Below are 22,771 nucleotides of genomic sequence, written 5' to 3'. Positions count from 1 at the left end.
CATGCCCCTCCTGGCATTCTTTGGGAGGAGTTATTAAAGAATAAAGCTACATCTATTAATCATGCATTTTACAATGGAGCCAGGCTGTAAAAAGCTCATAGAAATAAATAAGTAACCAGTTGTTGACAATCAGAGTAGCAGAGGGAATGGAGAGGAGTTGTCTTACATCTCCCTGTGCTGCTGCTGGGTGAGCCTGTTTGTTCCCTTTTTGGGATGCGGAATGGGGATGTTCCATCTCTTGATGTAAAAAACCAGAGGCTGACGCTTCCCTTGGGGTCCCAGCCCTGAAAGTAGAGGGAGATGTGGAGGAAGATTATGCATCATCAGCACCAGCCTCCCTCTCACAGTCTCTCTTCCAGCTATGTCTGTGGCTGGGATGTCCCCATCAGGACCCAGCTGTCTCCTGGATCAGAGTCACCAAACCCTCCCAGGCTCTGCACATGGTGGGATGCCCTGTGCCTTGGGTCCTAAAAGAAAAAGTAATTAAATATAATTTGGGTGAAAGGATTTTCTCCTGCTATGATATGGGTTGAATTCTGAATGTTTTGATCCCTGCTGCCTCCTCTTTGACGGGCACTTCACACGAGCGTCCCTCACCCATGGTAGTAATGCTGAGTGGCAGCCAGGGTCCTGGCTTCAGGGTGGCACTGGAGAAAGAGCTGAAAAGGAGTGCCTCTGACCTGGATTAAAGATAAGGAGTCAAAGAGGAGTTTTTTTTGCTGCCAAGTTTGTAAAAAACACTATTGTTATGGGGATGCTCGAGCACTGGTGATGTTTGCAGGTCCACAGGAAGAAGAGCTGATGGGAAGGAAATGGGGTTTGCTCTCAGAACCAGGTGTTGCACCAAACCCTTTGGATGACAAAAACTTTGGCAAGACCTGGAAGCTGAAAAAAAAAAATTGTGAAGGTCTAGATTCCTTAATTTTTTAGATTTTTAAATACTGTTGTGTTTTTCTGTTTTTTTTAACCCCAAAGTCATGGTTGTGGCTTTTGAAATGAAAAACCAGAAGTGGGTACCTGAAGGAAAGCTGGAGACATTTCCCACATCATTTTAAGATGTCACATGCCCTGGATCTGATATAAAGGATGAAAACCTTTATCTCAGGTGGAGGAGGTGGTGGAGGAGAGAGCAGTTCCCCCTCCTTGCTCCTCAGCACTGGTGTGGTTTTGCTCTCTAAGGCCCTCTTCATCCCCTCCTGGGACCCGTGTCAGCCAGAGGAGCAATATCCTGACATCCTCTCTCCACTCTGTCATCAGATATAACAAAGCCCTGCCATCAGATATAACAAAGCAGATCACAATGACTCAGGGATAAATAAATGTCCCAGGAAGGGCCATTTGCTCCTCTATTCCAGCCACATCCAACCTTCAGCATCCCTATGTCCCCACGCAGCCCAAAGCCACAGCTTCAGATGTGCCGGCTCTCCCCTACATACAGGCTTCCCTCTCTTGGTGCATATATACTTGGTGCATATACATGTATAATATATACATGTTGTTTGATTTCTCCATGATGGATGGTTTATTGATCTGAAGATTCTATCCACAAAAAAAAAACCAAACCAGTTTAAAATTCCCTGAGCCTCAAAAATGATGGGTAGGTAGTTGGAACATTTGTCTTCTTTGCCACCTTTTCATGTTGATTTTATTAGTAGTATTGATTTATTTAAATATATATTTATATTTGTTTTTCTGTCCCTCCCCAGGAATCCACCCACCCTCCCCAAATCCGTGTGGCAGAGCCGGTGTCAGTTTTTACTTTTAATTTTCTGCTTGGCCGGGATATAAGGCAGCACCGTCTGGGTGCTTTTATCGGCTACAGTCTGCGTGCTGCTGTTCCTCATCAGCCGCCGTGCCGGCAGTGCGCCACCACCGCCACCACCACTGGAAAGATGCTTTGAGGGTGGGCCTGCCAGCACCTTACGGCCTGGCTCCTCAGGACCATCATCCCCTGGGGACGTCGTGCTGTCACCGTCCCGGTCGTCATCGCAGCACAGAGCGTGGTAAAGCACCTTATCACTGAACCGGACCCGTTCTCGTGTGCCGGCTGGCCGGTGATGGGAGATCTTCTGGATGGTTGTTGTGCCAAAGGCTTCCTCACTGGATGAATCTGGGGTCCCATCACCCCGGGGACCATTGGTGATGGGGATGCCCCCATTCATCAGCCGGTAATCAGGCTGGCGAGCAGATGGGGGCTGCAGCTGCAGCCGGGGGGGCTCAGGACCGTCGCCCAGGTCAGAGGGGGTGGAAGCATCCAGGAAAGAGCAGAATTCCCAGCTGTCAGAGAGGATGTCAGAGGTGGTGAAATCAAGGGGTCCCAGCTCAAAGGTGCCTCCCCCTTTCTCACTGCTTGAGGTGCTGCTCGCCGTCACTGTGGTCCAGTCGTCCAACTCCAGCTCAAACTCGAAGTCTGATGTCAGCCGGTCAATCTGGCTCACCACCTGCAGATAGGCAGATAGATAGATGGGTAGAGAGGAGCTGCTGGATGGGACCCTCCCATTTTTGCTCTATAATAACATCACACTCCTAAATCTCTGCCATTTTCCCTGGCATTGCTGGTGTGATGAGCTGGGGAGTCAACATGGCTTCACCAAGGGAAAATCCTGTTTGACCAACCTGACGGCCTTCTATGAGTGCATAACCAGCTGGCTAGATGAGGGGAGAGCAGCAGATGTCATCTACCTTGACTTCAGCAAGGCTTCTGACATTGTCTCCCACAACATCCTCATCAGAAAGCTCAGGCAGTGTGGCTTGGATGAGTGGACAGTGAGGTGGATCCAGAGCTGGCTGAATGACAGAGCCCAAAGAGTGGTGATCAATGGCACAGAGTCGAGTTGGAGGCCTGTGGCCAGTGGAGTTCCACAGGGATTGGTTCTGGGGCCAGTCTTGTTCAATATTTTCATCAACGACCTGGATGAGGGGACAGAGTGTACCCTCAGCAAGTTCCCTGATGACACCAAACTGGGAGGACTGACTGATTCCCCAGAGGCTGTGCTGCCATTCAGTGGGATCTCGACAGGCTTGAGAGTTGAGCAGAGAGGAACCTCATGAGGTTCAACAAGGACAAGTGCAGAGTCCTGCACCTCGGGAGGAGCAACCCCCTGCACCAGTACAGGCTGGGCGTTGAACTGCTGAAGAGCAGCTCTGCAGAGAGACCTGGGAGTCCTGATTGATAATAAGCTAAATATGAGCCAGCAATGTGCCCTCGTGGCCAAGAAGGCCAATGGCATCCTGGGATGCACCAAGAAGAGTGTGGCCAGCAGGTCAAGGGAGGTTCTTCTCCCTCTCTACTCTGCCCTGGTGAGGCCTCATCTGGAGTCCTGTGTCCAGTTCTGGGCTCCTCAGCTCAAGAGGGAAAGGGAAGTGCTGGAGAGAGTCCAGTGCAGGGCCACCAAGATGATCAGGGGACTGGAACATCTTTCATCCGAGGAAGGGCTGCGGGAGCTGGGGCTGTTTAGTCTGGAGGAGATTCAGGGGAGATCTTATTAACATTTATAAATATCTAAAGGGTTGATGTCAGGAGGTTGGGACATTCCTTTTTTCTCTAGTAGATAGTAACAGGACAAGGGGTAATGGGATGAAGCTGAAACACAAAAAGTTCCATTTAAACATAAGAAAAAACTATTTCACTGTTCAGGTGAGGGAGCCCTGGCACAGGCTGCCCAGAGGGGTTGTGGAGTCTCCTTCCTTGGAGGTCTTCAAGACCCACCTGGACATGTTCCTATGCAACCTGATCTGGGTGAACCTGCTTCTGCAGGGGGGTTGGACTAGATGATCTCTAAAGGTCCCTTCCAACCCCTACCATTCTATGATTCTATGATTCTATGATTCTATGATTCTATGTCTCAGCCTGAGTAGAACCACTCCAAGACCCCTTTGGCAGGGACCAAAGCCCACCCAGCAGCACAATACCCATGGCCCCAAGAAGGTGATGAAGTGTTGGATGCCCTTGTGTGCTGAGTGGGCATGATGGACCCTTCCCAGGGTAGACTCAGGGGTCTGCTTGTCCACATGGACCATGAGTGCTGCCCCAAATCCCCCCACACAGAATGTCCCTCCCACCATGATCATGGGGAGCCATCAGCAACCATCACCTCCTACCCCTGGAAAAGGCAGCTCCATGGGTAGGGAAACCGAGGCAGGGTGTGGAAAATATCACAAGGCTATCAGACAAAATACACAGGAGGGTTGGGGGGTGCTGCAGCGGCAGGGCTGTCACACCCTGCCCTGGCTGGGATGCTGATGGGCTCAGTCCCCAATCCTCCCTCTTGCAAGATGTTGAGTATATCAAGACTCATGGTGACTCAAGGTCATGGCCTCACCCCGCTGCGGGGTATGAGCCCCACACAGGACATGAATAAGATAAAGCCTTTAAAAAATCACAAATAATTGATATAAGGTCCTGGTCATGGGCAGGGCTGGGAGTGGAAGACCTTCCTGTGGCTCCCATAGACCATGGACTCCATCTAATGAGCTTCAGATGTAGGAGGGTCATCACACATCTTCAAGTTTTTAATCCTATCCAGCTCAGGAGCTTCCCAGTGCTGAGTGTAGCACTAATCCTGCCTGGGGCTCCCCAGTCCCACTCAACCAGCTGCTGCTGCGGCATTCAGGTGGAGCCATGGCTGTATCTTTGTGAGCGTTACGGTGTTTCTGGGCTGGTGTTTCTGCCTATGTGCAGGGGTATGTGTGTGCAGGGGCGTATGTGGGTTTTATTTTGTGTGGGAGAGAGCATGATGAAAAAAAATCAACTCAGTAGCAGTTGGAAGTGTGTATTTTTGGCAAAGTTGCTGGCTCACCTTCTCCCCCACTCTCTGTGGCAGCTGGCAGAGAGCCTGGCCAGTCCTGCGCTGCCAGGCAGGAGGTGGGCAGCAGCAGACAAGGCAGAGGGGCCTAGAGGGAATCCGTTAACGCTCCTCGGGCCGGTTTGTGCACCCAATTGATGCATTTTGTGCTCTCCCCCTTCCCAGCATGAGTGTCCATGGGCATCAGTGTCCCCAAACACCCTGGGGCTGTGTCCCTCCCTCAGATCCTGGCTTCCCTGTGCTCTCCCTTCACAGAGCATGAGGTAGCAAAAAGAACTCTTATTGGGCTTTTTCCAGGTGGTTTCTTCATGCTTTTTTTTCTGGTTATTTTTTGCTATTTTTTTCTCTCCCTATCTTTTTCCTTCTGCTACCCTTCTTCATGTGCTTTCCTGGTGGAAATCAGCCATAAATTTTCAAAAATAAAGGAAGCAAGACAAATTGATGCACAATATCTTGCCAGACACATTTCCTTTCCCTCTCTTCGCATCACCAAAAAGCCCTACCACATCTCCACCTGTCCCACTGTTCAACAGTGGATGTTGGACCTCCTCATCCACCAAAAAAATAATGAATTGTAACACGTGCCTCCATCATTTTTATGTTGCTGATACCCCATAACTCCATTTTTTCAAGCACTTTTGCTGGAGAAACTGAGTCCTTGGGCCTGGATACCCCATGCCATTCTTATGTTGGCTGGCTAAGGTCGAGCACCTCAAAGCTGCTGTCACAGCAAGAGATTGCCTTTGGTCTCTACATCCCTTTGCTAGATACTACTGTGCAAAGGTTTGGGTCAACACTACAAATCACTAGAAATGCACCATAAACCATGATTCAGCAAGGCAGGCTCCTCACAAAGCCCTCACAGTGGATGAGGATGCATAGGCAGAGTTAAGGGTAATTTAATATGTCTAGGCATCTGAAACTAGGAGCCCAAGGGGATCATTATGCTGCCAGTAGCTGAAGTGGCTCTGTTACATTCTGCTGACCTGATTTTAATAAAATTTCCATGTTCCATCTCCAAATTTCACTTGTTCAGCAACCCTGTCCATGCAGGGATACTGTTCTGCCAAGCTGTGGAACAGACGGCACCAAGGATGGGGGACCTCAACCCCCAAGTTGCTTGTTGGGGGGATCCAACCATGGGCATGCAGCAGCCCCTCTCTCCTCTCAGGACATCTCCAGGCTCTGGCTGCAGTAGGGACCATTTTTTGGGCCACCAAACACTGTATGACAACATGAGGAAAACCTGGATGAGCATCTGTGGTGGACAAAATCGTGTCACCTCCATAGGGCACAACCCCAAAGGGCAACAGAGTTCCTGTGTAGTTTGGGTGATGAGGCTGGATGTGTGTGTTTGCTGACTGCTGCAAACTTAGAGCATAGCAATTGGGGAAGTCTGGAAATGGAGAGATGGGACTGATGGGTGTCACCACAAAAACGCAGGCTGAAGGGTTCTGGCTTGCTGCTCGGGAGAGTGTTGGACATGTTGGCAATAAAAAAAAGCCAAAAAACATCTTTCCAGGGAAAAGGAGGTGGGTTGGAAACAAGAGGAGTGCTCACATCATCAGACCTGAGCGTTCAGGGGCTGGGCAGTAATAACAGGCATTATCAAAAGGAGCTATTAACAGGAGTTATCTGGCCCAGGAGTCTAGATAAGCTCAGTCCTGGGCTGAAAGGTCTCTCCTGAGTTGTGCTGCATGAGAGCTTGTCCCCAGCCTCATGTGCTGGCCCCATGGGTTGTTTCTATCCTGGATGGACTTCATTAAATCTATCCCCTCTCCTGCTTGCAGGATGGACCTTGGACCTACCCCACATCCCCGTTTCCTGGAGAGACTTTGGGTCCCCAAAGCAGAGCATTGCTGGCAATAGTGAGCTGAGTGCTTCTCATCACAGGCAGCACAAGGCAACAGGCTTTTCCTAAGTTCCTCACCCATGATCCCCAACTTATTTTCCTCGCCTCCTTGCTCATGCAAGACCTCCAGGGAGAGTGGGCGGGAAGCATCCACCCTTCAAACTTTGACTTTGAAGGGTGCTGAGGGCAAGCTGAGAGCATCCACACCAGCATCTGTGGGTCTTGAAATTAGAAAAGGTACTTGCTCCTGTTCCCAATGCACCACTAGATTTCTTCCCCGTGCCCCTCCCCCCCAAACTTTGGCAGTGTAAAGGTGAAAAGAGAGAGGAAAAAAAGGTGACCTATTTTTTCTCAGTGATGAGAAGGAATTAGAAAAAAGGGCAAGAAAAGTGCTGTCTTTGGGAAACACTCAGCTATTATTTTTTAATAAAGCAGCAAATGATTCTGCTGAAACTCTCAGCTAAAATGAGATCACCACTGTTTTCACAAAGGCATGGTGACTACAACACTGGGTTCAGGGTGAACATTTCCCTGGGCTTTGAGTTGAGTCCCTGTCACCCAAGGTCCCTGATCCTTCTCATCCTCACTAAAGGGACCTGCTGTACTTAGGGCTTGGTTGGTGCCAGCACATCCCCATCCTGGTCCTTGTTGTGGCACATGGGGATTTGTATCACAGTGGCTCACTCAGGGCTATTTTTAGGAGCGCTTTCTGTGGTGCAGGGGGAGGATGTTAAATACCTATGTGACACTTTGTACTTGCTGAGGATTTAAATGCGACACAGGATTTGGGGGGTTGTCCCCACTTTGCTCCTTCCTGAGGCAGACTGTCAAAGCTTTTTGAACCGAGGCCATTGCTGCTGGGAGAGGGAGACAAGGTAAGAACAATGGAGAGGGAGGGATGATGGACCAGATCCCATCCACTGCCTGAGATTGGGTGCATTGGGGTGAGACCCCAGTGATGCTGCCATTCCCTGGGAAGTGGAGTGATTCTGTCTTCCTTCAGGCAAATCAATGTGTCCTCGATGTGTGCTGGAGGTGTCATTGGGAGTGACTGAGAGAGAATGTGTTTTCATCCTCTCGTACTTTTAGGTTTGACCGTATTGCAAAAAGCCACCTTTTTGGTAACAGCAGAGCATCCTGGTCAAATTAAGGGTACCAGTTAGGGGGAAAATAAGGAGCAAAACCAATTCCCCTTGACCTCATGTGTGGTATCACGAAGGGGCCTCCTCCTGCTGTGCCCAAGTTCCCTGAAAACAGGTGCTGGGTTGCCAAGGGATGAGCTTTGAGCAGCCTAAGGATGGAGTGAGGCAGAGGGATGGGTCCATGTCCCTGTGGGACCCCATAGAGACGGGAACTAAGCAAGGATGTGCTAAGCCATGTCACAGGCCAGTTCATTTGCACTCCAAACACCAGCTCCCACCTTTGAGCCCAACTGGGAGTGCTGGGTGCTTCCCTCACCCCATGGACAGTCCCTGCAGGCAGACAGAAACTTTTCAGATAAAAGCAGATGTTCAACACTTGGAGCACCCTTGTTTTTTAATGGAATTGTTGGTTCTTGGCTGGAATCAAGCATGGATTTCAGTCTGTGAATTGGGCTTGGTGGCTGCAGCTTCTGTAATCTGGCTATGCTGTTTTCTATAGTGGGGCTAAACCTCCTGGATGCTTGAAAAGATGCTGGAGAGGTGAGAGACAAAAGGAAGGAGGACGAGAGGTGACTTCAAAGGCTTCATGGCTGTTAATTGATAATGTATATTCCTGAGGCTGGGGAAGGAGCTGGAAGATGCTGGGGATCAAAGTGGTGCAATCTAATGGCCCCTTCCTGGCACAGCCTTTGAAGTGGATGGGTGAAGCGGATCAATGCTCGGAGAGGGTACCACTGGGTGAAGGAGGGGTCTGGGTGGGGAGATCAAAGTGGAGGCTTTGCTTCAATGATGTGTGTGTCCCCTCAGCTGCCCTCCGGTGATGCAGCTGTTATCCCAACCCAGAGAGAAGCATCTCATCCCCAGACAGGCTCAGAGAGAAGCACAGATTTTTTTGCATTCCCCCCCCCCCGACTCCATGCTCCCTCATCTGCTGATTTGATCCCTAACCCCACCACTGTGCACCTCCAGTAGCACATTTTTGGGTCTGAAGCATTTTCTCATGCTATGTAGCCACTTTCCCAGGCTGGATCTGACGTGGCTGGCCCTGCACTGTGCTTTGCTGCCAGATGATGCACAGAGGGGAGGTATAACAGAACTGTGTGGCCTGTTTAAAAACATCCCCAACCCTATTCCCAAAGCATCAAATCATCCTGGAGGCACTTGACACCACTGTCTTCAACATCAATTCCTCCCTTCACAAGAGAAATGAGCCACCACAAAGCCCCATGACCCCACAGCCAAACACTCCCAGAACAGGGACCTTCTCACATATCCTAAACCGCTTCCCGGTGCAGGCAAGGTGAGTAAATATTTAATAAAGAATAAATGATTAATTGGAGCTCGCAAACTGAAGCTGGATTACAGGGGCCTCTCTCCTTGATACTTGTAAGTGAGCATGCTGTGAATCTCAGGATCATTTGCTAGATCATCAGCCACTAAATAGTTCCAAATCATCTTGCATATCTCTAAAACACGTTATCATTAGAATTAGAAGCTGCATTCTCACAGTGAACTTTTGCAGGTGTTCCCAGCTAATCACCTATTGATTACAACATTATTAAGGTATTTATTATAATATAAAGGGTTGAAGGAAGGATTTTCCTCCTGCCAAAGGCCTGTAAAGGGACTCTTTGGTGCTGCTTCTCTTGATGGTAGGACCCCATTACACCTATGTCAAGGGGTGCGGGAGTGCTAGGGCCCTACCCATGGGATTTTGGGGGAGTCGGTTAAAGGGACACTTGCATAGATATCTGGTTTTATTTTTAATACAGCCATGGATGTTTTCTGGTCCTCAGCACTAATCCCCCAACGCTGCAAAGGAGCTCAGCCTTGGAGATGGCTGGGACCTCCTGAGGTATTTTATTCCCAGTGACATCACTCTTATCCCTGAGGCTGGCAGGTGTGTGGGAGGGCAGGCAGCGTGGCAAGTGCTTGTCGGAAGTGCCTTCCCTGCCTGCCTCCTGTCTGCTTTCTACTTCCAGTGTGTGATTTCAATCAAAGATTTTAATAATCATTATCCCCACACATAATACAGCCCTGTCTTGGAGTGCTATGGAATAATTATATACACAAAAGGAAAGAGGGAGGGATGGAGAGTGGGAGTGGAGAAACTGCAGCATCCTGAATCAAACGGACATCTGGAATGACAGTCTTCAGGTGGAAAGCTGAAGGAAGGAAAACTGGAAGCTGGGGATGGAGACTGAACCAGGGTCTGATCCCCCATCACATCCCCAGGGACAGGCCCACCAAAGTCTGCCCCTAGAGCATCCTGCAATCCCGGCTGCATTGAGGACAATCTGGGAGAGAAGCCTCATATGAGCCAGATACAACTGTGCCTAGAGCTGGCAAGTGAATTTGGAGCAGGAATCATCCCTGGATGAAAGCTCACGCATGGGTTTTGGTGGGTTTGGAGGTTGTTTTTGTCCAGGTGATCATGATCTGTCTGCTTCTTTTAGATCTGAAATGTCCTGGTACTGAGCTCCTCTTGCAAGGAGAAAATGGAAGGAGCAGGTCCAGCACCACCCAGTGCCCTCCAGCCTCATTTAGTGAAGGCTTTCTGGCTCCATGGGTGAGTCTGCTGCAGCAGGATTGGGTCCAACACCGCTCCCACCAAGCACATTCAGCCTTGTGCCCCAACCCATTGTCAAAGCCCTGAACATATGAGATGGGTGCAGGGATGGAAATTTCCAAAGCCCTCATGGTTGCTCCATTGAAGAACACACCAATATCACTTGCCAGGGCCCTGTGGGCAGTGAAGGGCTTTGGGGTCCCCCAGATGGGGCTCACAGACATGAGCCCATGGCTTGGGACCATCAGCCTCTGCCTGGGGCTGCAGGGCTGCCTATCCCCAGCCTTGTCCCACTGTCTTGGCCCTCACCTCGAACCAAGGGAGAGCATCACTACGTACAAGGGGCTTATTTCATTTCCCATCTTCTCTTTCACCTGCATCCTAGAACTTAGGATTTGTCAACCTGGTGCTACCATGGGTAAGCGTGTAAGACATTTCTGTGTAACACATTCCCATTGTGTTTGATTTCAGCAGCCAAGAAGACAAGGAGTTGAATTTCCAAAGGTTCTAATACCCAGCATCTGCTTGGTTTGGGGAAAACTGTACTCCTCTTTCTTTGAAGCTGCTGGAGCCTACTTTAGCCTGATTGGACTGTTGTTTTTTAGTATTGGAGTCTGCACTTGTACAGAATTTTATGTTTTGCATAAATTGAATGAATTGTTGCAAAGTTATAAGTGTATGTTATAGGAGTTGTTGAAAAGGGTTGAAGTTTAGGACCCAGCTTGTGGTGGGGACCTCATGGCTGACTCTATGCTGACCTGGCCACATTGTCCTGTGATGTGAGGGGATCTCTCAGGGCAGCTATGGCACGCAGTCTTGGAGGTCATCGGTGCCTAGGGACACCCTGGCTCTATAGAAAAAACTTCTCCATGTCTCAGTGCTTCCCAGCACTCGGTGGGGCATGGGGCATGGACACCTTCCCTGGCACAAAAGTAGGATCTTCCTGGGGTGAGGAGCAGAGGATGTGTGTCCTCTGACCACTCTCTGCTCCTCAAAGCACAGGGACCTCCTATGTCCAGCACAGTTCTTCCACTCTCCAATGTTAATCCTTCTCCTTTGAGCTTGCTTCCAAAAATGTCTCCCCAGGGAACACCGAGAGCCCTTTATCCCTCCACTGTGTCCTCAGGCCACCTTCTCCTCTTCTCTGCTCTGACAATGCCTTCTCTGCTGGTGTGACCTGACTCTGGCAACCTACCAAAGATGCTGCAGGAATGCTCAAGGTCCTTCTAGCCTCAAGAGCTGGATGAGAATCTTGTGGAGCTCCTGGAGCTCGGTGGGAAGCACAACCCAGCCTCAGCTGTGAAACAGAGATTTGTCCTATCCTGGTCCTCCTTATCCCTCCAAATCCTTGGTAGGAGAGATGCTTGTATGATGGTAGTGGTCCTACCTGGCCTTAAGTCCATGAGCTCAATGAAAGAGGCCAATTGTCATCACCTTCACTTCAAAGGCCTCTAAACTCTTGGAAGGGCATGAGGTGAGCTCAGGATAAATAGAAAATAGCTTTGCTTCCTGATTATTACTATTATGACTATTTTTGATCTATCATGAGGTTTGTCAAAGGAGTTTTGGGCTTCCACTTTGGTAATGTGAGTATCAAGGGGACTTTAGAGATGCTCTGGCTACGTTGAGCCCTCACGGGGACCCAATGGGGCAGCATGGTGGGATATGGTATCTGCCTGGCACTGGCTTTCCTGGTGGGACAGCCTCCCCAAAAACTCCTGGACTGACTGGAACCATCCTGAAGGAGGATACTGCATCCCAAGGGATCCTTCAGGCTGGAAGATGTCACCTCCCTGACCATGTCTGCACAGATGATGATGTCCATCTTCACTAGCACTCTCTCGATGGGACCCAAACATCATTGACACATGTGGGTCTGTTCCATGTTGGCCCCATGGCAAAATCTTCACCAATTTCTACCCTTCCTGGGGGAAGATAAGGTTTCGCGTGGCTCTGGATATAAACCCATGGTTGGCTCAGGCCATGGAGAGGCCTTATTTTAAAAGCTGTGTCTTGCTCAAGGCTAACAGAGGCTTTCCATCTACACTTTCCCCCCTCATCTGCAGAGATGTCCAAATTACCAGTCTCATTAAGGTCTCCTTCCCCTCTGCGTTGGAGATATCTGGCCCAAACACCTAGGCTACAGAAATGTTAAGCTCCCCACCAAACTGATTCTGCTGTGCCTCCGAGCTGGGAGGAAACTCCAACCACACTTTAAATGTGTGCATATATTCTTTTCTTTTGCAGCATAGCCAATTGCTTTGGACCCTTGCCCACTGCTTGGACAACCCCCTGAATCATGCCCAAGGCTGATGCCATATTTTCAGTACTGTCTGCAGTGCCAGAGGGACTCACCATCCGCTCTTCATTCACCCTGGTTTGAAAGAGGCCTGGAAAACGCTCTCCAAGTACCCTCTCAGCACAGAGCAGAGCTGACTGTCGCATGGTGCTGACAGCACGGGTTTCCTCAGCCCCACTGTGTGGTGTTTCTCCCTCCACTAGTAGCCTGTGGGGCCAGTGCCTCCGCCAGGCCCCTGATCCCACACAATGCCCAGTGTCAAGGTCAAGAGTAATTTTGGGAACTGTGTCTGGTTTTTTGTCCCTTCTCTTTTTGTATATCTTATTTCATCAGCCAGGCTGTACCACCCCAGGTGGCTCCCAGAGGACAGGCATGAGATCAGGGACAGGGCACTGCAATTTGGGGCGAGCAGCTAGTGCCATGCACACACGGATGTGGTGACTTTCCTACCTCCCGGAGCTCCTTTGCCACCTCCTTGAGCTCTTGTAAGATGCCTTCCAGCTGCCCGATCACCATTTTCATCTGACTCCGGATCCTTTCCCGTTCACAATTACTCTTGCTGCTGCTACAATTGCTGCTGCTGCTGCTGCTGGGGTGGTCACTGGGCTGCCTGTCCTGGCAGGTCTGGGTGTCCATCCTTCCCTACCAGCCTCAGTTCCTGGCCCCAACGGCTCTGTCCATCCTGCTCCCCTCTAGCCGGGTGGCCTGGCGTCCACGCAGCACCTCTCGGCTGGGGAGCTTTCAACATCTTAACGTTCCCCTGCCTCCAAGAAAGTCCCAGCTACACGCTTGCCTCCCTGTGAGGTCAGAGGTCTCCAGTTTGGAGCGAGAAGCAGAGCTGGAATGCACCATGCAGAACTGGGAATGCTGCAGAAGAGGCTCAGCCAGTAGCTGTGGGGTGATGTGGGGTGGCCATGAGGAAAGCAGGGAAGGTGAGCACTGCCTGGCCAAGCAGGATTTCACCTGCCTGCTACAGCAGAGCTGGAGGAGGAGGAGGAAGAGGTAGAGTCTCTTGAACGTCCCAGGAAGCTAAAATCCAGCAGCTCACACCTTGCTTGCTCCCCTGTGCCAGGGAGGATGATGCAGGGCTGGATGTCCCTGGGGAGTGATACTACTCCCCACGTTGGGCCCTCACTCTGGGTCACCAGCTCCAACGCTAGGTGGTGGTGGTGGGGGTCTACCAGCTGGGTGCAGGTGTCCTGGGGATCGCAGAGTCCCCTCCTGCAAGGACAGACAGACAAACAATGTGAGGGAGACATCCCTTCTGGAGCCAGAAAGCTGGGGAGCTGGAAAGCTGGTGGGTTGTGTCTGCCCACTGCCGCTTTGCCTTGATCTCAGCCCCAGCATGGGGACTAGCCCCTGGCTACTGCCACAGCATCCCCCTGTAAACGAGATGTGGTGCAGGATGGAGCCTGGCACTGTCCTTGGCACCTCCACTGCCCCCACCCTGCTCCAGTCTGAGACCTGGACACTGGGCATAGAGAGGTCTCGCTGAACCAGATGGATAGACAGACAGACAGACAGACAGCTCAGGAACTTACCGTCGTGATCCAGACCTCCCTGGCTTCAATCCAAGCTATTGCTTGTCCTTTTATTTTTCCTTCTCCTTTTCTTACTTCCTCCTCTTCCTCCTCCTCCTCCTTTTCCTCCTCTCTCAGGGCTTTTTTGTGGCACAAGATGGATCTGGAGGCCACTTTCCTTTGGATACTGTTGGAAGGAGTGAGATGTTACCAGAGGTGACAGTCGCCGTGGGGGGGTTCCCGGGGGACCTCTCTGCTTAGAGCGGGGAGGAATCAAGCAGACTCTTTTCTCGCCTAGGATCATACCTTCGCCATCCCGCTCCCAAGTTCATGCCCAAACCCCGCCTCGCCGAGGAGGGGGAAAATCCGAATTGCCTCGAAATGCTCCCCCTTTCCCGCGGGGGGTGGGGGAAGCAGCGCGGGTGGAGGCGGGGCGGAGGAGGGGGGATGCCTCACCCCCGCTCGGGTGTGCGCATAGAGAAAGGGGGGCCCGGCATGCTCGATCTCCACCGCCGGTACCCACCATCCCCGCTGCTCTCATCCTTCGTCCCTGATATCCGTATCCTCCGGTGCGCCCGGAATGGAAGATGCCAATCCCCTCATCCTCCATCCTCGGTGCCCGCATCCCTCCATTCTCCATCCCCGGTGCCCGCATCCCTGCATTCTCCATCCCCGGTGCCCGCATCCCTGCATTCTCCATCCCCGGTGTCCGCATCCCTGCATTCTCCATCCCCGGTACCTGCATTCTCCATCCCCACGGCCCGCATCCTCCCCCCTCTCCCTTCCTCCGCTCTGCCCCCGCAGCCTCGCACCCTCCCCCGGTGCCCCCGGGACCGACCGGCGGCAGCGATCGCGGCTCAGGACCGGTCCGTCCCCGGACGCCGGGCAGGCGGAGCGGGGCGGGCAGCGCCCGGCGCCCCGGGCAGAGCCATGGGGCGGGCGGAGCGGCGGTGGGGCCCCGGCCCCGGCCCCGGCCGCAGCCTCCCCGCGGCTCCCGGTTCGGTTCGCCCCGGCGGACGCTGTGTCAGAGAAAGGGGCTGAGCCTCCGCCAGCGGGGGGGTGCTTAAAGGGGCCGGGAGCCCCTTCGCATGGCGAGAAGCGAGCAGGGTAGAGCCAAGGGAAATTGAGGCAGCTGCTGCAGGGGGAGGCGTACCTCGGGTCCCTCTCTAGATAGATAACCTCGTTAACTCTGGTCCCTTCAGAACGCAAAACGCTCCCCCCCCCCCCCCCCCCCATCCGCTTGTGAGTCATATTTGGGGCCAATTTCTGCAGGAGAAAAAAACATCAGCGTGCCTCGGATGCAGGAGTATCATCCTAGCAAAGATCTACTGCAAGACTTGCCCATGCAGGAGGAAAATAACAGCTGTGGGCTTGTGCATGAGTGTGGGGTGGGCTGGGCTGGGGGAACCCCAATGAGGAGAGGGCATCCACCCAAAGCAGGGATCCAGCCTGAAAAATCCATCCAGTTTAGCAGCAATGGGAGCAAGGAGAAATTCTTGTCCTAGAGTTGAATTGTGACTATAAGTGGCAATCCCAAGTCTGCAAGAGGCAAGGGGCCCTGTGTACATGGTGTTATTTATTGCCTCCTACTGAGTACATTCAAAAGTGCTGAACACAATTTTTGATGTGGACTCAGACTGACTCATCCTTTAGTGGAGAGCTCATCATGAGATAATGCTCTGAGGGCTCTTCCAATTCTTGCAGAACATCTGGGTCAGGGTCCAGCAGTGGATCTCCAGGATGTCAGGATCGCTGGGGTGCATGGCAGATGTTAGAGAGCAATCTGCCACTGCATAGCCTTACTGTAATGTTATTTTCCAGGGCAACCACGTGTCTGGGGCAAAGTTTTCAGCAGAAACTTCCTCCACGCAAAAATTTGCACCTTAAGCTCAGCTGGGGAAAATGTGGCCACTCGGATCCTTGACAAGCACAACACTCTCCTTCACTACCAGGCTCTGATTTCCTGGTTAGTGCCCTGCCACTGCTGTCAATCAGCCAGAGATGCAAATCAGTAGGGATATTAGGACAGCAATTTGAGGAAAGAGTGAAAGTGCTAAAACTGGGATGGAGATACTGCTCTTGGGAAATCCACCTTGGACTGCCAATGTGGGGCTGAATGAGGTCTCAATGCTGAAGATATCAAAGTATTTTGGTCACATGAGGAGGATAAAATGAATGGCTGAGACCTGAATTGCAGGGGAAACACTACTCCATCCATTACTTGCTTGTCCTCTCTTCTATAAGCATCTGCTCATCACCTCCATGATGGGTACCAGCTGCCCAGAGTTTCAGTTCAAGTCAGGTTGATAACAGGTGCTTGAAAATCCCTAGTACTGGAGAGTGGGATCCAGAGTGTTGGCACTGCCCAGAAAGCCACCTTGGAAAATCTTGGAAAACATAAAGCAGCAGAAATAGCCCTGTAGGGATGTCCAAAGCTTCCAGTGTGAAGTTGGACCTGGAGCTTTGTTTCCCACCACCTTCTGAAAATCTCTGTATGGTGTCTTGAGGATGTGAATATGAGGGGGAGCCAGCAAGCTCTGCCTCTGGAAAGAAGGCTTTATGAGACAGCTAAGAAGCCAAACCTGCAGCATGCCTCATCTTTCACTCCTGCTTTCCTTTGCTTCAAAGCCCAAGACAAACATTCTTAACTGGTTCCGTGCTGAGGGACACCTGTGGCCTCAAGCACTCCCAGTGCTGGGGGCAAAGTGACAGCTGCAGGGGAGGATGTCCACTACTGTGTTTCTAGATGCTGGTGATCATTTGTGGAGGGAGAATAGAAAGAGGATGCTTTGGTTTGTCTTTTTAAAAAAATATTTTCTGTTTTTATTTGCAGCTTTGAAAGCCTGAATTCATCCCTGTGATGAACTTGGTGAAGGACAAAGATTTCAGCAGGAGCGTCCTCAAGGATGCTGCTTCCCACCTAGGCATCACAGCTCAGATTTTGAGGGCCATGGACCACCCTGCTCTTAGGATCTAATATCCCTTGTGACTGATTCATGTCACCCATCTACCTGCTAAGTCCTCTCCTAACCCATCCCACCTTCCTCAGGGTTTCCCGGACGAGTTGAGGAGGATCCCAAGATGCTGCCCAGCTTTGCCACTCTACTGATGGAGCATTGTCCCATGAGAGAGATGTGTCTGGAGCACAATGGAGAGAAAGAAGCAGTTTTATTCCCATCTCCCTAATCTCTCTCCCCACCTCATTCTGCAATCTTCATGGTTTTCATTAGGTCTGATTTACCAGGAATTTTTCCATTCCAGCAGCAAAACTGCTGGGAAGGGATTTCTCTGCAAAGCTTTCGGGCTCACGGGCATTTTATTTTCCAGGTTTTTGCCAGTTTGCTTCCTTCGTGGTGGCTTTTGGCTTGGCAAGAATTTGGCAGGCGGTCTCCTCCGTTCCCCTGAAATCTCCCAGCGTGGCCCCAGGATGAAGGCAGTCCCCACTATCATGCTGCTGGCAGGTGCCCTTCACTGCTGAGCCCGCTGATATATCACTTCCCCACCATGACTCACTGGCACAGATGTAATTTCTAATTAAATAGTGATTCTTTCCAGAGCCATTTATTTCTGTTTCTTTTGTATTTTGATTGGAGTGTCAGTTAGTTTTTTACCAGTTTGTCAATTCCTCTTTCCCTAAAGATTAGCTAGGAGAGATGTGAGAATACAGAAATATGTATTAGCAGCACGGAGCCCAGGAGAAAATAGGATCCCAGACGCCTGGGGAAAGCCCGTGGAGAATATGGTCAGAAACCAAGAGGGGGAAAGAAAATAATCCCTGTTTAGAGCAATGTTTGAAACATTTCAGTGTTTCTGGGTTGTTTTTTTTCTCATCTCCATCACCTTTAGCTGACCTGCAGACCCACAAATCTCATCCTGCTGCATTCTCACAGCAGTGGATGGTGCCTTCTCCTGGGATAAATCCCATAAGATGCTCATGACGATCCAGCATTCTCCTGGATCATTTGAAACATGGAATGTAGAAATTCATCTCTGAGATGCTCCAAAACATGGTCCTTGATGCTCAGCACACGGTTTGGGGGAGAAGTGAGAGCCCTTCCCAGCTGGGGTCTTCACTTGCCAGGGCGAGGGATGGAGTGAAATAAAAATCCATGCTTTCAGGGATCATTTGGGTTGTTTTTTGGGTTTTTTTTTTTTGTGAGATGGGCTCTTTTGGGGGGCTTGAGTGCATTGCCTGCTCTGCTTGGTGTCATTGTCATGGTCTGCACCCAAACAATACACTCCATCTCAAAGCTACTTCATGAAGGGTCTGAATCCTTAAATTCCCAGTGTCTGCTCATCCCGGTGATCAGAGCACCTTTGAATTTCAAATCACAGCTTGGCTGTGGTGAGGATGAGGTGTAGAAACTGCCAGTGGTGTTGAGCAGCAAAGGTTTTGCTTGGCTAATGTGCTCAGGGCACATATGGCCAGGTGATTTCAGGTCAACTTGTTGCCTTTGAACAGGTAGAAATAAAAAGAAGCCTATTAAAATGGAGTAGCACCATAGATGTGACCTGTTAAACTCAAACCATCCACATGGTTGGTAATAGGACATGGGAAAATCCACAAATGGTTTCTAAAGACGCTTTCAGAATAGGAAACTCTGCCTAACCTGAGGGAAAGGTTATATTTTAATCTGTGTATCTTGATGGAAATGTGTGTCCTGTCACGTGGGGCTGTTGCTCTGTGTTACACTGACTTGTCTGGCTCTTTTATAAAGCACTGGAGCAAATCACCAGCAACCTAAAGGCACTTAAACTCCCTCTCCATGCGGGATATGTCTGGGCTAAAAGCCCTGGGGAGAGTGTGATTCAAAGTGCCTCAATATCTAAAGCGGCTCAGAGACAGTGGATTTCTTCTGGTGCTGAGTTTTTTAGCAAGAGAAGATTGTCCCCATGCAAGCTGGACCAGTGAGCAGTGAGTAACCCCCAAATGGGTCTATTCTCCCTGGGATTTGGTCCCTTGGGATTTATTTCTTGATTTCCAAACTCTTTAGAGGCTACGAAGTCTGTGCTGCTTGGACGTGCTTTCGGTGAAGCTTTTTTGATGCTAATCAGGTCCCTGTTGCTGCAAAGTTGGGATGAAGATGGATATGGGAATGTCTCCATTACCAGGCCAGTTAAAAGCCCTGTAGAAATATTGTTCTTCTTAATATTAAAAAACTTGGTCTCTGATGGAGACAGGACATTCCCATCACGTCCACTCCAGTCTGGGATTTATCCCTTACTTGAGTGAATGGAGGTAGAAGCATCCTTGCTTTTGTGGCCAGTGGGCCTGGGTGTGTCTGGGTTTGGGCAGAAGTATGTGATCCCCTGTAGTGGAGGAAATCAATGGGATTTGGTGCACTTATTAATTTTGTCAGGGAAAGTGTACCAGGCTTGCACTGAAGTATGAAATGAAGTAAGTAGGGAGAGCAAATATTAGTGCTCTTAATGGCCCTTTGTTTTACTTGCAAAACTGCTATTAATCACCCCAGTGAAGTGAGCTGAGTCTACTCAGGGATGGCTTATCTGTGCAAACAGTACTGGAAATTAGCACAGGGGAGACTTCTGAGCATCCATAGTGGTGCCTGAGTGAGCAATGGGATCTGGCAGAGCTGGGAGTGCCCTAAATAACAGCCTTTGAAAGCACGTTTTTGTCTTTGCTAGAGATGTAGAGTTATCAGGTGAGATGTAAGAGGCTCCAGTGGATAACGTGGGGCTGAAAACCCCTGGGTGATGCCTCCTGATGAGCTCACAGGTGGCATAAGTGCTCTGTGCCTCAATTTCCCTTTAATTTCTGTGTTTGCGCTGAAAGTGGTCCAGGACCGTGGGGAAAGTATTGGAAGGACGGTGGGCAGCAAGCAGGTGGCACCAGGGACTGGAGTGAATAAAAGTTATTCTGGTCCTTTGCCTGGGCTCTGAGTTGAGTCCTTGTGAAGCATCTACTGGGTTCAAGTGTTAAAGCACCTTTTCTGCCATCCTCAGCTTGTACATGGCTCTCTGGTGTTCAGTGTGCCATTTTTTAAGTGGAAATATAAAGGTGCTGAAGTGTGGCTTGGAAGGCTTTGTGCTGCTCTGGGGCTGCTCATCTGGGAGGACTGGGGAGGTTTCAGGGGTGCAGCAAGGCTGGGCTTAGAGGAACCCCAGGAATGGCTGAGAGCTGTAGGCCAGTGCTGGTGCTTGACAGGAAAGCAGATATTTTTCCATCTGCTTTTCAATAAAAGCCCACAAACCTACGCAACTAAATGCTGAAAAGAAAAATAAGCCTTTTCCCAAAGCTTTGGAAGAGTTTATTCCAGCTTCTCTTGTACTTTCCTTTCCCTTTAAGAGGTGCAGCATCATCAGTAATGTTCTGTGAATGAAATACTGATTTGGCCCAAAACTACATTTCTCTTTTTCACCCAGTTTGATTCCTGCCAGGATGATTGTGCCTCAGTAGGACAGTGCTGGGGCAGGAGATGTCCTTGGGAGCTCTGAGCTCAGCCCTATCCTTTGGGAGACCCTCTGCAAAGAGAATACCAAAAAGATAGGCCCGACCTGCACCAAGGGGATCTTGAGCTAATCCCATTTTTGTGTGTTGTAGAGTGCTTCCCTGTAGGATTAGGACAACTCCTTGGGCTTCATTTACATTTTTAAAAGCCTTGCCCATGACCTTATCTGAGTTCCTGGCTGTTGTCCATCTTCTGTAATTCTGTGGGGACCAGGCTGTGCTGATGAGGACTCTTGTATGACTATGCTGAGGAGGTAGCTGTAAATAAGAAGGAGAAAATCAGTGGATTTAGGGATGTGCTGTCTTATCAGCATTGAAGACCTCAAATGATTTAGGGGTTCTCCAAAACCAAAGTTAGATTTATAGGGCCAAGTATGCAGGAGCCAGTTGAGCATCCCTTGGGAGCAGTGGTCCTGGCAGAGCCCAGCCACAGTGGTGCTCACTGAGATGACTTGAATTTAAGGATTTCTTGATGTTTCCTGATAACTTCACACCAGATCTCATTCAGCTCTTTGGAGCATTGTGGTGCTAGAATAGGGAAACCAAATCTCCATTTATTATGTGTGACCATCACAGGGGCTGGATGTAATGCATCTTTTCCTGTTGGGCTGCTATCTCAGTGTTGAACCCTGGAATATGAGAGATGAGGTCTGGCAGCAGAAAGGTGATCTTCCTTGTGTTGCATGGGAAGGTTTCCATTTCAAATTCTTCATGATTTTTGGTGTACAATGTTAATCAACCAGAGGGATCTTCGGCCCTGGAGGATGGCAGTGCAGAGTGGCTGCAGGCATGGGGACATGGCTGCTTCTGGGGCAGGACTCGGGATGACCAAAACTCTTCCCATTTTAACCACCACTTCCTTAACTGGCTAATCAGAAGCTTCTGCTACCTACTTGCAAATATTAAAGGAGTTGGTTCCTGATCCTGTCTCACCCAGCAGAACTCATTGCTGTGGTGTCTTGTCCAGGAGGTTCTGAGCCATTCTGTGATGCTCCAATGTGATTCACTGGTTAGCCAAAACAATTTGCTATCCAAATTGCTTTCAAATGAAATCTTTTTTTGCAATAGAAATGAAAAAGCAAAATCATGGGGAGTTTCCAAATGCAAATCCCCTTTACTGTGGCAGCCGCCTGTTTAAATGCTGCAGCAAGAAAGTGCTGGCATCCTCCAGGCACAAACAGCTCCCTGAAACTTAGACAAAGGCATGGAAATTTGACAAGCATTCTGTGTAGGCTTTTTGGGATGAGTTTTTATTTTCCTGGAAAACTTTGGCTGTTTCTGCTCCAGGGCCCTACTTAGCATGTTGAATTTGCAAGTGAAAATCCTTTAGGCTCGGTAACAACCAAAGGGTTTTGTGCTCTGGGGCCAGTTGAATCCACTAATATAATGTATAAAGGGCTGTTAGAAACACCACATGTTACTGGTGTTGATATTGATGTGAGACAGATGTATTAAATCTGCTTGGTTTCATGGCAAGATTAATTATTGGTAGGCAGAACTGCCCAAGATGATGGAAAACACGTGTGATAATGTGCTTTTTCATGTCATCTCTCTTGATTGCTCTTGCTCAGGTAAGCTTGGCATGACATTTTGCCCTGTCTATGGCTCAGCATGTAAGCCAAATATTGGACAAGGACAGGGCACTCAGCACAGCCTCATACAGGACGACAGTGAACCCTCCCTGTACCATGGGTGGCTTTTTAGAAATTATCCTTGGCCTTTAAAACGCTCAAACTCCTGTTTTCCTTCTTGTGCTGTCAACTTATGTCTCAGCCTTGTCCCACGTCTGCTTGGGGCATCCCTGGCCAGGCTAGGGGGAAATTTAGTGCAGGATTCTCATTGAGTTGGGATGAATTCAGCAGCATAGGGTTTCCATGACAACTTGCACAGCATCCCAGGAACCAGAACCTTGCACACATGTATACCCCAAGATGCAACTACCTGGGAAACTGGATGAGGGGAGTGAAAATACCTACAGCTTTGCTGAGTCACTGCTGGTTCATATTTATAGGCACTGGCAAAGCGCCCTTTGGGATGCTAATAATAATTTTGTTAATCAGAGGCCACAGCAGAGAGCTTCTAGCCTTCTAATTCCTCACTGTGGCAGAGCCAGGC

At 50.0% G+C, this 22,771-nt stretch overlaps 1 protein-coding gene across 1 annotated transcript; it reads right to left on the bottom strand.

Moving 5' to 3' along the window:
* Nucleotides 1–1,742: 1,742 nt before the first annotated feature.
* Nucleotides 1,743–13,460, bottom strand: INSYN1 (inhibitory synaptic factor 1). Its single transcript, XM_062000228.1, has 2 exons — nucleotides 13,118–13,460; nucleotides 1,743–2,441 (listed from the first exon to the last, which is right to left on the bottom strand). Exons 1-2 carry the CDS (start codon nucleotides 13,301–13,303, stop codon nucleotides 1,749–1,751), a joined length of 879 nt encoding a protein of 292 aa, XP_061856212.1. The 5' UTR covers nucleotides 13,304–13,460; the 3' UTR covers nucleotides 1,743–1,748.
* Nucleotides 13,461–22,771: the final 9,311 nt, after the last annotated feature.

This window comes from Colius striatus, chromosome 7, assembly GCF_028858725.1.
Source record: "Colius striatus isolate bColStr4 chromosome 7, bColStr4.1.hap1, whole genome shotgun sequence".
In the NCBI taxonomy this organism is placed as follows: Eukaryota; Metazoa; Chordata; class Aves; order Coliiformes; family Coliidae; genus Colius; species Colius striatus.
This window is presented reverse-complemented; position numbering and strand designations above follow the sequence as displayed.

Coding starts and splice junctions, on each gene's coding strand:
- INSYN1 (XM_062000228.1), bottom strand. CDS start 13,303: ATGGACACCCAGACCTGCCAGGACAGGCAGCCCAGTGACCACCCCAGC. Junction 2,442..13,117: donor TGGCAAAGGAGCTCCGGGAG/GTAGGAAAGTCA, acceptor GCCTATCTGCAG/GTGGTGAGCCAGATTGACCG.